At 41.9% G+C, this 12,664-nt stretch overlaps 1 protein-coding gene across 1 annotated transcript in view; it reads right to left on the reverse strand.

Moving 5' to 3' along the window:
• Positions 1-12,664, reverse strand: part of LOC123970440 (complement C3-like) — a 61,910-nt gene that overhangs the window by 37,484 nt on the left and 11,762 nt on the right. The window contains exons 6-16 of the mRNA XM_046048484.1: positions 11,553-11,635; positions 11,367-11,454; positions 11,051-11,153; positions 10,623-10,743; positions 10,256-10,371; positions 9,025-9,171; positions 5,572-5,671; positions 5,346-5,440; positions 5,028-5,219; positions 4,736-4,891; positions 3,749-3,875 (exon numbers count right to left, since the gene is read on the reverse strand). Of these exons, the coding sequence (XP_045904440.1) occupies positions 3,749-3,875; positions 4,736-4,891; positions 5,028-5,219; positions 5,346-5,440; positions 5,572-5,671; positions 9,025-9,171; positions 10,256-10,371; positions 10,623-10,743; positions 11,051-11,153; positions 11,367-11,454; positions 11,553-11,635 (1,328 nt within the window). The remainder of the gene's footprint in view (positions 1-3,748; positions 3,876-4,735; positions 4,892-5,027; positions 5,220-5,345; positions 5,441-5,571; positions 5,672-9,024; positions 9,172-10,255; positions 10,372-10,622; positions 10,744-11,050; positions 11,154-11,366; positions 11,455-11,552; positions 11,636-12,664) is intronic.

Here is a 12,664-nt window from a genome sequence, read left to right on the forward strand (position 1 = left end):
CAAGGCTCAATGGAGGTGTGACTCCCTGTTAGCCTGGCTACTGTGCTGAAGAGAAACCTGGGGTTGTCCTTGTTCTCCTCAATTAATGATGAAAAGTAAGCTACTCTTGCTGCACGGAGGGCTCTTCTGTTAGTTTTGAGACTTTCCTGCCATGTTAAGTGTAATTCTTCTTGGCTAGTGGAACGCCATTTCTAGCCTCCGTGATATAAGCTTCAGTTTACGGGTTTGCGAGTTATACCAAGGTGCTTGTTTTCAACAAAATCAAGTTTGGAGGGACTCATGTTAGTAAAGGAGTTCTCTGTCATAGAGAGAGCTGGTGTGGAGTTAAGTGTTGATGGAATCATTTCCTTGAATTTGGCCACAGCATCCTCCGATAGACATCTAGTGTAAGAATATTTGACTAAAGGCATGTAGTCTAGTAGCAAAACTCAAAGGTTATCAAAAAGTGGTCAGACAGAACAGGATTTTGTGGAAAAACTGTTAAATGTTCAATGTCAATGCCATATAACAATACAAGATCAAGGGTGTGGTTAAAATGGTGAGTGGGTTTGTGAACAATCTGATTAAAACCAACTGAATCTAGTAATGATAAAAATGCAGTACTAAGGCTGTCATTATCCACGTCCACGTGAATATTAAAATCACCAACAATAATTACTTTATCTGATTGAAGAACTAGACATGATAAAAACTCTGCAAATTCAAGCAGAAATTCAGAATATGGACCGGGTACGCAATACACTATGACAAATAAAATTGGCTATAGACACAGGCTTGTGTGAAAGATAGTTGCAACTCCACCACCTCGTCCAATACCTCGAGGAACATGAGTTAGAGGAGTAGATTCATTAAGGTCAACATATTCATCATCATACAACCAAGTTTCTGTAAGACAAAATAGATCTATAAAATATTCCGATATTATTTCATTTACCAGTAGTGCTTTGGAAGCAAGGGATCTTATGTTCAAAAGTCCACACTTGACTCTCCTATAGCTTTGTACTGCTGCAGCGCAGGTGTTAATCCTAATCAAGTTCCCAAGCACAGCTCCTCCTCTATTCAGTCTGGTTTTATTCACCCCATATGGTCTGGGGACAGTCACCGTCACCATGGGCCTCTGGTTGGGATGAGTGTGACTGCTGAATGTGTCTTTTGAGGTAAGGGACGGGAGGCCAGCAGGGGGGACCAGCAGGGGGGGCCAGTGATAGATGGAGTACTTATCTCTGCGGCTGCTGGGGAAGAGAGAGAGCAAGCCTGCAGGGAGGGGGTGTGAGGTGTAAACAGTCAATCACGTGGAGCGCACTACACAGTGTGCTGGATGTTAGCAGCCAACATGTGGCTTCCTTCTCTGTTGGGGTGGATCCCATCAGCCCTGAAGTAGGACAAACGGTTCCAGAACAAGTTAAAATTGTTAAAACTGTGGATTCTGCAGGCCGACTGGAGCCATTCGTTGAGGGAGAGGAGTCGCGAGAATCGTTCCGCCCCGCGATTCAGAGTGGGAATGACACCAGAAATGAAAACGGACTTTCCACAACTCTTCAAAAGACTAAAAAGTCTTAAAAAATCCATTTTTGCCATTTCAGACGCACCACAAACGACATTATTTGTCCCAACATGCAAGACCACCCGGCGAATGGAAACTGGGCGTGAGGATAAAATTTCTGGGAGTTTATCTAGAATGTCCAGGACTGTGACTCCAGGAAAGCAACGCGTATCTGCATTAAAGAATCTGATGTTCCGGATAATAGAGTCTCCGACTATCAATGTGTTTGGTGAGAAGAGGGGATGAAGAGGTGTGGATTGTGAGGACTTACATGTAGAGATGCATGTAGACATGTAGAGATTACATGCATGATCCAGGCCGACTGCATCATGTGCCGGAGGCGACGATGCGGCGGTGGCGGTAGTATCAGACCTGGCAGAGCAGTGCCCCTCAGGCTCCGGGTGGGACCGACTCCCTTAGGACTTTACGGCGGGCCAAGGAGGTCGCAGCCACCAGGGCCACAAAGCGATTGGAGAGGCACAGGAGAGGGGGAGAGGCAGACCCGTCTGAGGCTTTCCCACGGCCTCGGGCCACCACCTCAGTCCAGAGTGCCCCATTCGGCGTTGAGCGGGATGGCCGACAACAAGAGGAGGGATCCCAAAGCACTGTATCTTGGAGTGTGTTTTGTGAGGCTAGCTGTCCGGACTGCTCGGCCAGGAAGAAGCCCGAGAGCCGTGGGAGACGTGTTTTAAAACTGTGCAGCATCGAGTTCTTATTTGTCAGTTCATCAGCAAGCCTTCGAACGTCGTCCTCAAGGTCAGCAATTCTCTTATATTGTTTTTCCAACAGAGCATTGTCCTCACATGGCTCACAGGCCATTATAGCTTAGCCCCAAGGCTAAAAACAATGTTAAAAACAAGCCGGGTTAGCTTCAGTAGTTAGTGCTCGGTGGCGTCTCAGCAGTAGGTATTTAAGAACTTCTTTATCTACTAAGTGGGGCATTAGATCTTAAAGTGTAGTTTAAACACATTAATACACAGTTTGTAATTTCATGTAAAATCTCTTAAACAAATCTCACGCTATATTGTTGTAAACTGAGCTGCTGGCTGAAACACCTCCTGAGTTCTGCTGAAGGTGGCAGAGGGTCAGGACTGCTATCAACAGTCTGGATGAGTTTACTGATGCTATGACATTCTACATCAGTTTCTGTGAGGATAGCTGTATACCAGCACGGACCAAGGTGAGTTATAACAGTGACAAACCCTGGTTACAGCCAAACTCAGACAGCTAAGGTTGGAAAAGGAGGAGGCATATGTCCACCAGTAAACATGGCCCTTCACTTCATCCTCCAGCACCTGGACTCCCCAGGAACCTACGCCAAGATCCTGTTTGTGGATTTTAGCTCTGTTCAACATCATTATCCTGGCCCTGCTGCAGGACAAGCTCTCTCAGCTAAACGTGCCTGACTCCACCTGCAGGTGGATCAATGACTTCCTGACGGACAAGAAGCAGCACATGAAGATAGGAAAACATGTCTCTGATTTGAGGACTATCAGCACTGGTTCCCCTCAAGGCTGCATTCTTTCCCCCCTTCTCTTCTCCCTGTACACCAACAGCTGCACCTCCAGTCTCCAGTCCGTTAAGCTCATGAAGTTTGGGGATGACACCACCCTCGCTGAGCTCATCTCTGGCGGGAGATTGACCATCTGGTGACTTGTTGCAGCCAGAACAGTCTGCAGCTCAATGCTCAGAAGACAGTGGAGATGGTCATGGACTTCAGAAAGAGCCCAGCCCCACCCTCCCCTCTCAAGTAGGAGCTGAACATCATCTCCATCACCAAGGCCCAGCAGAGGATGTACTTCCTGCGCCAGTTGAAGAAGTTCAGCCTGCCAAAGTTAATGATGGTGCACTTCTACACCGCCATCACTGAGTCAATCCTCACCTCCTCCATCACCATATGGTACGCTGCTGCCACTGTCAGGATAAAAGGCAGGCTGCAGCGTATCATTCGCTCTGTAGAGAAGGTGATTGGCTGAAATCTTCCATCTCTTCATGATCTGTTCACTACATTGCAATACTTCTCATTTTAATACTTAAAGTGCAAAATGCAAAAAAAAAGCATTCAGTTGTGTGTTTGCCACTTGATTGCCCTTACATTGCTCAGAGATGCTAAAAAAAAAAATAAGATGAACTGTAAACTCAAACATAACTGTACAGAATGAAACTAGTAAAAGGAGGAAAGTGTGGAGAGTGAAGTAGTATTACCTTGTCTGTAGGGAGTCCAGGAAGCACTGGACTCAAACAACAGCCCAGCATCATAGAACACACTCATACCATCCTTCCCTCCACCCGGTGTGCAGCCTGTATCGTACTTCTCTACAATGTCCCACACCTGAGCAAAGTGTAAGTCATACACAAACAGAAATACAACCAGACAAGACAAAGGCTGTGTTCAGACCGCAGTCCCAAGTGATCCAAATCTAATATTTTTGCTCATATGTGACCCAGATCTGATCTTTTCATAACAGTGTGAACAGCCCAAGCCACATGGAAACTGGAACATTCGGATCGGAATTGATGTGACGCTGACGTCACTCTAGAGCAGCTGTTGTTACACTTCTGCTTTAGATGGAGCTGCGGTGAACGAAAAACCTTCATAAAAGCCATAATTAAACATGTGGCTCTGTTTCTCCTCTACCTTGCTCTCATCTGCTCACAAATTCCCTTTCTTACACCTGAAATCCACTGGAACGCGAGCTCTCTTCTGAGTTACGTGCACACAGTGGAGAGAGAGAGAGAGAGAGGGAGTTGTGGGGTACATGTGTTGTACAGTGCCAGAAACCGTAATGAAGGACAGAAAGTTGTGAACACTTGTCATAATTCTGGAGAAATGTGAACTAAGAGGACTATGAAATACGGAAGTCTCCAGTGAAAATTGTGGAGCTAACCTCTGTGTCTCCTTGTTTACTTTTGTATGACAGCGTACTGCGTGTGACGTCATGTTATTCTTCTGCGCATGCGGGTCACTATGGTCAATTCACACTGGAGTCTGATATCGTCCACATTTAAGCAATAAGGTGAACTCTCAAACAAAAAAATCAGATGTGGGGAAAAATGAATAAATCGATCGTTACGGCCTTATAAAGGCCCTATCCAGCCAGAAGACTTAATCAACATTGTTTAATCAGATAACACACGTATATTAACTTTTGTTTTAAAAATGTTAAGAGAAAGAAAGGATAAAGAAATTGCCTTTTTCTGGGTGAGTCGGTGCTTGTTATTTAGGACGTAGACACTTTTGTCAACTGCCACCAGTCCCACTGTGGCTCCTGGATCTCCAGTGACCTTCAGACCAAACATCCTGCGAGGCACATAGGATGGAGCAGGTCTGACTGTTTCTAACTTCAACTTAAGGAGGACAGAAGAGCAGATTTGTAAAGCATTTACATTATTATTCATATTTCTATATGTGCTTTGAATTTTATCAGTTTGTGCGTGGCTGTCTAAATTGTCCACTCTACTACATCAGTGTTGTTTGTCTCACCGAGCCCATGCAGGAGTCCTTGACATCCACCCAAACAGAGTCTGATACCACTTCATTATCATTTGTATGGTAGTAGGCTATGATGCGTAACGATGGCAGCATTTCTTTGGAAATGGGAACTATCAGGGAAACTAGTACTTGGTCTCTTGTCCTGTAGCGGCCACTTTTTACCAGCTGACCTCTGCTCAGGATCTAGGGACACAGATTTGAACACGAGCACTTATCCGACATGAGTTTAAATACTATACAGGTTGTGGGACACAACAAAAAGAGTCATATACTGTATGTGCACGTGTACAGCTGTAAAACCTCTCTCACCAGGTATGTGATGTCATGGTCTTGATTTGCCTGCCTGTTGAGGTTGAGGTTGATTTTCAGGTTTTCTCCTAATTTAAGCTCAGCTGTATCCACACCTGAAAACAATGACATATTGTGATGAGTGCTCGACACTGAAAAGATCTAGTACATGGTACATACTATTTCACTTCTACCCCCATCATCATCTTTATTTTACCATCTGGTATTATTTCAGGATGTTCCTCACCTATGTGGATATAGTTGTTGCCTTTGGTGGTATATGGGAGAGCTGTCATGGTGGCTGTTGCTTGCCTTTCAGGTGAAATACGAGGATTACTGGTCTTTGCCTGCAATTAAAGACATACACAAGTAAGCATACACAAACAGTTAAAGAGGTCATACTGTGCTTTTTGCCTTTTTCCCTTTCCTTTAGTGTGTTATCTCTCTTTTTTGTGCATGTAATCAGTTTGCAAAGTGAAAAAGCCCAAAGTCCAGCCAAAAGGGAGTTACCATCTCCCACAGAAAACACTGCTGTGAACTGCCTGAAAACAGCTTGTTTGTAGTCCAGCTTTTTTTCGTTACAGTGTTACATCACATGGTAACACGTGTCATATGGACCCGCCCTACTCTGCTTCTGATTGGCTAGTAGTCTACTAGGTACAGCCAAGGGGGTAAGCCACAGTTGGAACAGTGAAGCCAACCAAAGTCTGCATGGAGGGAAAACCCTCAAACCCTGTGACATCCCGTCGCACATGAGAGATGTAACCGTATTTCTTAGGTTATAAACGCTCTGTGAATCTAAAAAAAATATTTGGCCATCAGTTAGTTGGTGTTTTGCAGATGAGCCTTATAGGTGGGCTGATTAAACAGTGACGCACGCCAAGATACTTTTTGTTGGCGCAGCTATGCAGCTACCAGACAGTGTTTCTGCCGTTGCTCTACGTCATTAAACCATGCTGCACGATAATGCGCAGTAGATGCTGGTGCCAACAGGAAGTAGCCCTGTAGTAGTATTTGTTTTGGTCCAAAACTGGCTTCACTGTTCTCCATTCAAATCTGCGGGGTGGCTTTGTCCATTAATATACTGTCTATGAGTATTGTGCATGTGCAACTCCCAACAAAGATCTTGTAGAATTGAGATGCATCACTCCATAGCTAAAATGGAGTGTTCAACACACCGGGTGAAAAGAGGAGCTGCAGCAATGTGCAGTATGACAAAAAAATATGGTTTACATGGTTTCATTTTCTTGAAAAAAAAAATTATGATACATGAAAAGTCTCAAGTCTATCTCTTACTCAGAGCCGGCCTAGCCACTAAGCAATCATTGCGGTGGCATAGGGCCCCGTGGCCAGCAGAGGGCCCCCTATAGTCACTGCTTGCTAGTGGTGGAAAAAAATCACTTAAAAAAGAAACATAAAATAATAAAAATAAAATAAAAGACAGCTCTTTATATTACGCACCATAATAAGCATAGTAGTTATTTAATTTAGTTATATAGGCTACTTTGGAAAATCAGCTGTGACCTGTGACTCCTAACCCTGACGGACCCTGTGACATCACCAACATCACACGCTATGTTGGGTCTGTCAGGCTTTATGTCTGACAAGAGAAGATCATATTTGTCTGGACATGTAAAAAGACAACAGAAGAGAGGATGCATTTTATATTTCTAATCTGCACTCAAGGTCTTATATTAGCCTTAGTTAGCCGCGTTGGTATTAACAATGCTAACACTATAGCTTGCTACCATGCTAACCGCGATTAGCATCACAATTTTTACAAACTTTATAATCGTAGTATAGTATTAATATATGTATAATATTGTTAAATCTATAGAGATGTCCTGTTCTTTCATATATCAAATCTGTCAGGTAGGGAGTGTGTATTAGCTGTTTTAAAGGACTGATTGTCGAGAGACATCATGGAGCTCCTCCAAAGCTGCCAGTGTTGATAAGACATCTTATCTAAAGTCACTTTTTAAAAGGAGACAACATCAAACTCTGGCAGATTGTCTTGCATTATAAGATCCTCCACATCTAATAACACAAGTCAGTCATTTCAGTTCAGTCAATTTATTAAAGAGGTGGTATTATGCTAATTTTCAGGTTCAAAATCTTAATTAGGGGTTGTACCAGAACAGGTTTACATGGTTTAATTTTCAAAAAACACCATATTTTTGTCATACTTCACATTGCTGCAGCTCCTCTTTTCACCCTGTGTGACAACATATATTACACAATGGAAACCCAAACAAAGGCGAGTCGAGCCAAAGGGCCTGTGCTCAGACTAACTTGGTTTGAGGGCGTGCCTGACCCCCGCTAGCTGCTTGGCAAGCGTTATGACGCGTTTTCATTGTGTGTGAAGTAAAAGAAGTGAAGGGCTGGACTACAAACGAGCGGTGCTTTCTGTAAAAGATATATAACTCAATAAAGGAGAGGGAAAAAGCCAAAAAGCATAATACCACCACTTTATATTTATTTATTATTTCATAGCATGTCTATCAGCCTCCACCTCTAACTCCACCATCATTGTTATCATCCAAGAAGCTGACCATGTTGGTAAGTTTAGGCCTACAACAATAACTAAATAATTAATCACCTCTAGGAACACTCAGTGTATGAACATATCAACTTACTAAAATTACTAATTTTCTTTGTTAATCTTCCTCAAAGGTCTAACTGTGCCTGTTGAAGTGGAGAGCAGTACCATAGTGCTTACTACCACACCGGTCTTTCCAGCTTCTACTGCTCCAGTGGATCCAGCTGACTGGCCATCAGTCCTTAATGACCAGTTACACGTTGATGTGATGAGATATTTTTACTTGATTTTTGACACTCAGACAGTAAAAGTCTTTTCTATCATTACATGTTTAGATCACTCATAAAGAAGCTGGTTGAGAAAAGTGATGCTATCAATTGTTTTGTAGTTTTTGTCTCTTTATCTCTTGTTAATAAAGATTTAAGCTTTGGTCTTAATCAATTTACAAATCTTTTTAATCAGAACTAAGTTCATCAGTGTCTACTGGCTCTTGAACTGCCATTAAGCTCAGTAGCACTGGTGGTATCGTATGTTTCCCGTTTGACATCAAACATAGTAGATATAATAATATAGAGTATAGTCTAGTTATTGTTTTTCATCCGAATCAGCTTTACTGTCAAACAGTAACAGGTAAGGCTTTTATGTTTTTGTGCTAAACAAACGTGCCAGGGTTAAGAATATTAGAAAGATTCGGCGGGTCTTATTTAAAAACAAGAGATGTGTTTTCTGTGTCATATATAGTGACAATGCCCGACAGTCAGAGGGGCCTCCAACTAAATTTTGATTAGAGCCCCCGAAGGTCTAGGGCCAGCTCTGCTCTTACTATCATTGCCTTGCCTTTCACAGCTTAGCCTACTGATAAATCACTTAACGTAACAAAAACAAATACATCAAAATTATGATCATATAGTAGCTGGCCATGGTACAAAAGCTGGTCATCATTGCCAAATGTAGAGTTTTTGAGTTTGCATTTGGCATGCTACATGTTTCATTTCAGTGCTGGAATAAATGTTTCAATTTAATTGCGTATGGTAAAACTCAAAATAACAACTCAACTAGATTTTACTTGATTTACCACTACAATATCAAAAATGCTAAATGTCAGTTTAAGCTTCCATTAGCTAAACGGACCGCAATTCAAAAAGGGTTAAACAGACTTACAGTGATTATCAGTCTGTCATTCCTTGCTTCTGTATTGATGGTAAGCCTCGCCATGCCATTGGCTGCGGTGGAGCCCTGCACTTGACCTGGATTGACCACCACTTCAACACCTTGTGCCGGAGATTCATCTGGATTCACAACTTCAACCTGCCATCAGAAACACAATTGATCAGAAAACATCTGTTTTAATAAAACACTTTTTATTAAGGTCAAATGAATACTATTAGATTCGTTCTGGAAACTGCACTAAGTATTATATATATATATATATATATAAAATCCCCCTCTCACCCCTTGCGGGTTGGTATGTGTCATCCTCAAGCTCGTATACTCTACCAGAGGCCTGGGAGTTTGAGGGTTCTTGCCTACCTCAGGCATGAGTGAAACCGCAAATACAAGAGCCATAACGGCTCGGACGTTGCCCGGGTCAACAAAGTCCGTGTCAGGTGCTAGGGAACCAGGGCAACCCGAAGACTAGAACATGACATTCATGGACTAGAGCAGAAAATATGGATCTGATGCAATGCTACTATGCAAGCAATCCTGGTGAGAGGGGTTATATGCAGAGACTATGGGAGATATGGATGTTTCAAAAACCATCATCAACACTGACAAAGAAACAACTCCTAGGTCAGTGTTCTAACATCCGCAAACGGCAGCTCCTATCAAAACTAGAGATTGATGAGGTAAAACAAATATGCTACGGCAAGGGGGAGCCAGGACGACAGGTCAGCAAGGAGATGTCATCATCATCCCCACAATCAGAGATTGGGTCCCAAGCCCCAATAACAACAAGCCCTTACGGCACAGAATCACTCAACATAAGGGCGACTGACTACGATTGAAGATCGTAACTAAGATCGATAACTAAGCTGGACCCCCAAGTACAACGACCAAGATTGCCAAGGCAAGTGACAAAGTACCCTCTGAAAGTCTGCTAGAAGATGTGAATGCAGCACTACATCCTATCCCTACTAAAGCCATAACCGAAAGCCATATATAGATAGATAGATAGATAGATAGATAGATAGATATAGAGGTGTATAGATGTATGCAATAAATTGAATTTATCTTTTTCTCTGGAATCTCATTTTAATCGAGGTTATACTGGTATCTGTTTTCAAAGAAACTGTAGTGAAATGTTTTCTGTAAGTGATTTTATTAAACTAAAGTATTTTATTAACTAAATACTTCTTCTATCAATTCATTTAAATCTAAAGAAGTTCTTTACCGCAACATCAAAGGACATTCCTGGTTTGAAATATTTGGGAGTTCTCTTGAAGTGGATGGTGTAAGGTGATGAGACAATCTGGATATTTCTCAACTCGGCCTCCACCATTTCACCACCTGCAAGTTGACACAGAAGCACAAATGCATTCTCACAAACTGATTACAAGAGCCTTTTTTATTCACTTTTTTCTTGATTAACTGATACAAAAAAAACACATCCTGATTTGACTTCTTTATATTTTTTTTACCTCTCGGTTTTGTTTGGAAAAATTTAGGCACTAATAATACCAATAGTTACTTTGCCCCTTTAAGCTGCTGAATAAGAATCACACCTGAACAGACACAAACACACAGTCTCTCTTTCTTACCGCTCTCCGTCAGCACACTGACAGCTACAAATAAGGAGCTCCCCACCAGCTTTGTGATGTCTGAGAAGGTCTGTGTGATGTGCTCTCTCTTCAGTGTGGCCACTCCGTTACCTCTCTCGATCTAATGTGACATCATATAAAAATGTGTCTTGACATACAGTCAGTGAACAGTTGGAGGTTTATTATTATATCAGCCTGGCTTTATTCTTAACATGCTAAATACTTACTTACTAACTGTAGATAGAGATGTAACAATTTAACTAAATTAACTGCATGTCTGAATAACAGGAAATCCTACATGTTTAATGTTTTGGAGACTTGCAGATTTTGAAGCGCTGGTAAAGGCCAAGCTGTAAAACACTGTACATGACAGAATAACCAATCAACTCAGAAAATGACACAGAAATTCAGCAAAAGTTTGTGCTCACCGGCACTCTCTGAAGAGAACTTTGAAAGCTCTTCTTTTGACCCTCTTGCATAACCCCAAATACCACGTAGGCTGTCCCATCCACCTCTTCACCAAACAAATACCTAAAACCACCAGAGAAGGACGTGTTTAAGACCACAATGAAGTGAAAAAGGACAATAAAACGTGATGGTCAAAATGTAACAACACACAAATGACCTATAGACAAAAAAGAGCACCAACACAATCCCTGAACACCACCCTTTATTTTCTACTTCAAGCACTCTACTTATCAAATTTGGTCTCTAAAAAGCTACAAAACAAAATCTTTAACTTACGTAGCTTTGATGTTGACGGTGAGCTCTTCAGCGTCCACGTAGAAGAAAGCGCTCGCAGGTGTCAGTTTAACCTCAAAACTGGGAAGCACTGAAAAAATAAGAGTTGTTTTGTGTGTCCAATCAGGTAAAAAGACAATAAATGTTTATCTAGGTTTTAAATAAAAATTCAGTTAATGAAGGACTTACCATATTCTTTGACCTCGAACTCTGCAGTATAGCTCTGCTGTGGGTTGCTGTGAAACTTCGCCACCACCTTCCACAGTCCAGGACTAAACACAGGCACACAGAAGAACACATATTTCAGTAATAAAGCAAAAAATTTAATTGTTCACAGCATTTAGAAACAGGGAATCAGACTTTAAGTTTAAGTTAATTATATGTTACACAAAGTATTTGCCCCGCGACCCTGTATGCAGGATAAGCGGTTGACGATGGATGGATGGATGGACAAAGTATCTGCTGCAATGGACTTGATGTTTATACTGTCATACAGAGAGCAGCACCTGAGGTTTAGAAGAAAGTTAGAAGAAGGAAAATTTTTTACGGTTGGCCGGCAAACTGCACAATAAATACTGTAGAATGGTTGCACCTTTATTTTTTGCATTTTTAGTCTGATTATTTAAGTTTATACAATTAAATGTATTTCTTTTTTGTTATATCTCTCTGTCTGACCATATACTATAAATCAGAGGTCACTAATAGGCGGACCGCGGTCCGGATCCGGACCCAGCCGCCGTCCTCTCCGGACCGCCGACCTACAGCACATTTATTATTGAGACTTACTACCTCGTGACGGAGCGTTTCTATTTTAACCCGCGCAGCTTTTCTAGCATTTACTGTACTGGTTTAGAGGACCAGGAAACTCACAGACCAATTGCATCTGCTCATGTGACGCTGCTCAGCCAATCAAATCTGTGCATACCGATGCTTGCGAGTCGAGTCCGCGAGATTCACCAGAGACGTTTTGGAAACACACCCGAATTGAGGAGACGAAAGATAAAAGAGATTTCACATGACTTTTAATCAAGAATGTACAGATTTTTACATGTACACTCCTCCCACGGGCAGTTCAAAACCAGAATATCTAATAGATCTCCAATATGCTAGCTGGAGCTCACGTTTCTCACTGAACAACAGAAAGTAGGAAAGTGGTAGCTCTGTAAGAGGAAATGAAAGAGAAGAGGAGGCATTACAGCTGTTCATTTGTGTGTTTATTATAAAATTGGTTAAGACTACACTTCATCACTTCAAGCTACACTTTTTATTACATTTTTTCTAAAAATTAGGCACTTTAGTTT

The sequence above is a fragment of the Micropterus dolomieu genome, linkage group LG04 (assembly GCF_021292245.1).
Source record: "Micropterus dolomieu isolate WLL.071019.BEF.003 ecotype Adirondacks linkage group LG04, ASM2129224v1, whole genome shotgun sequence".
Taxonomy (NCBI): domain Eukaryota; kingdom Metazoa; phylum Chordata; class Actinopteri; order Centrarchiformes; family Centrarchidae; genus Micropterus; species Micropterus dolomieu.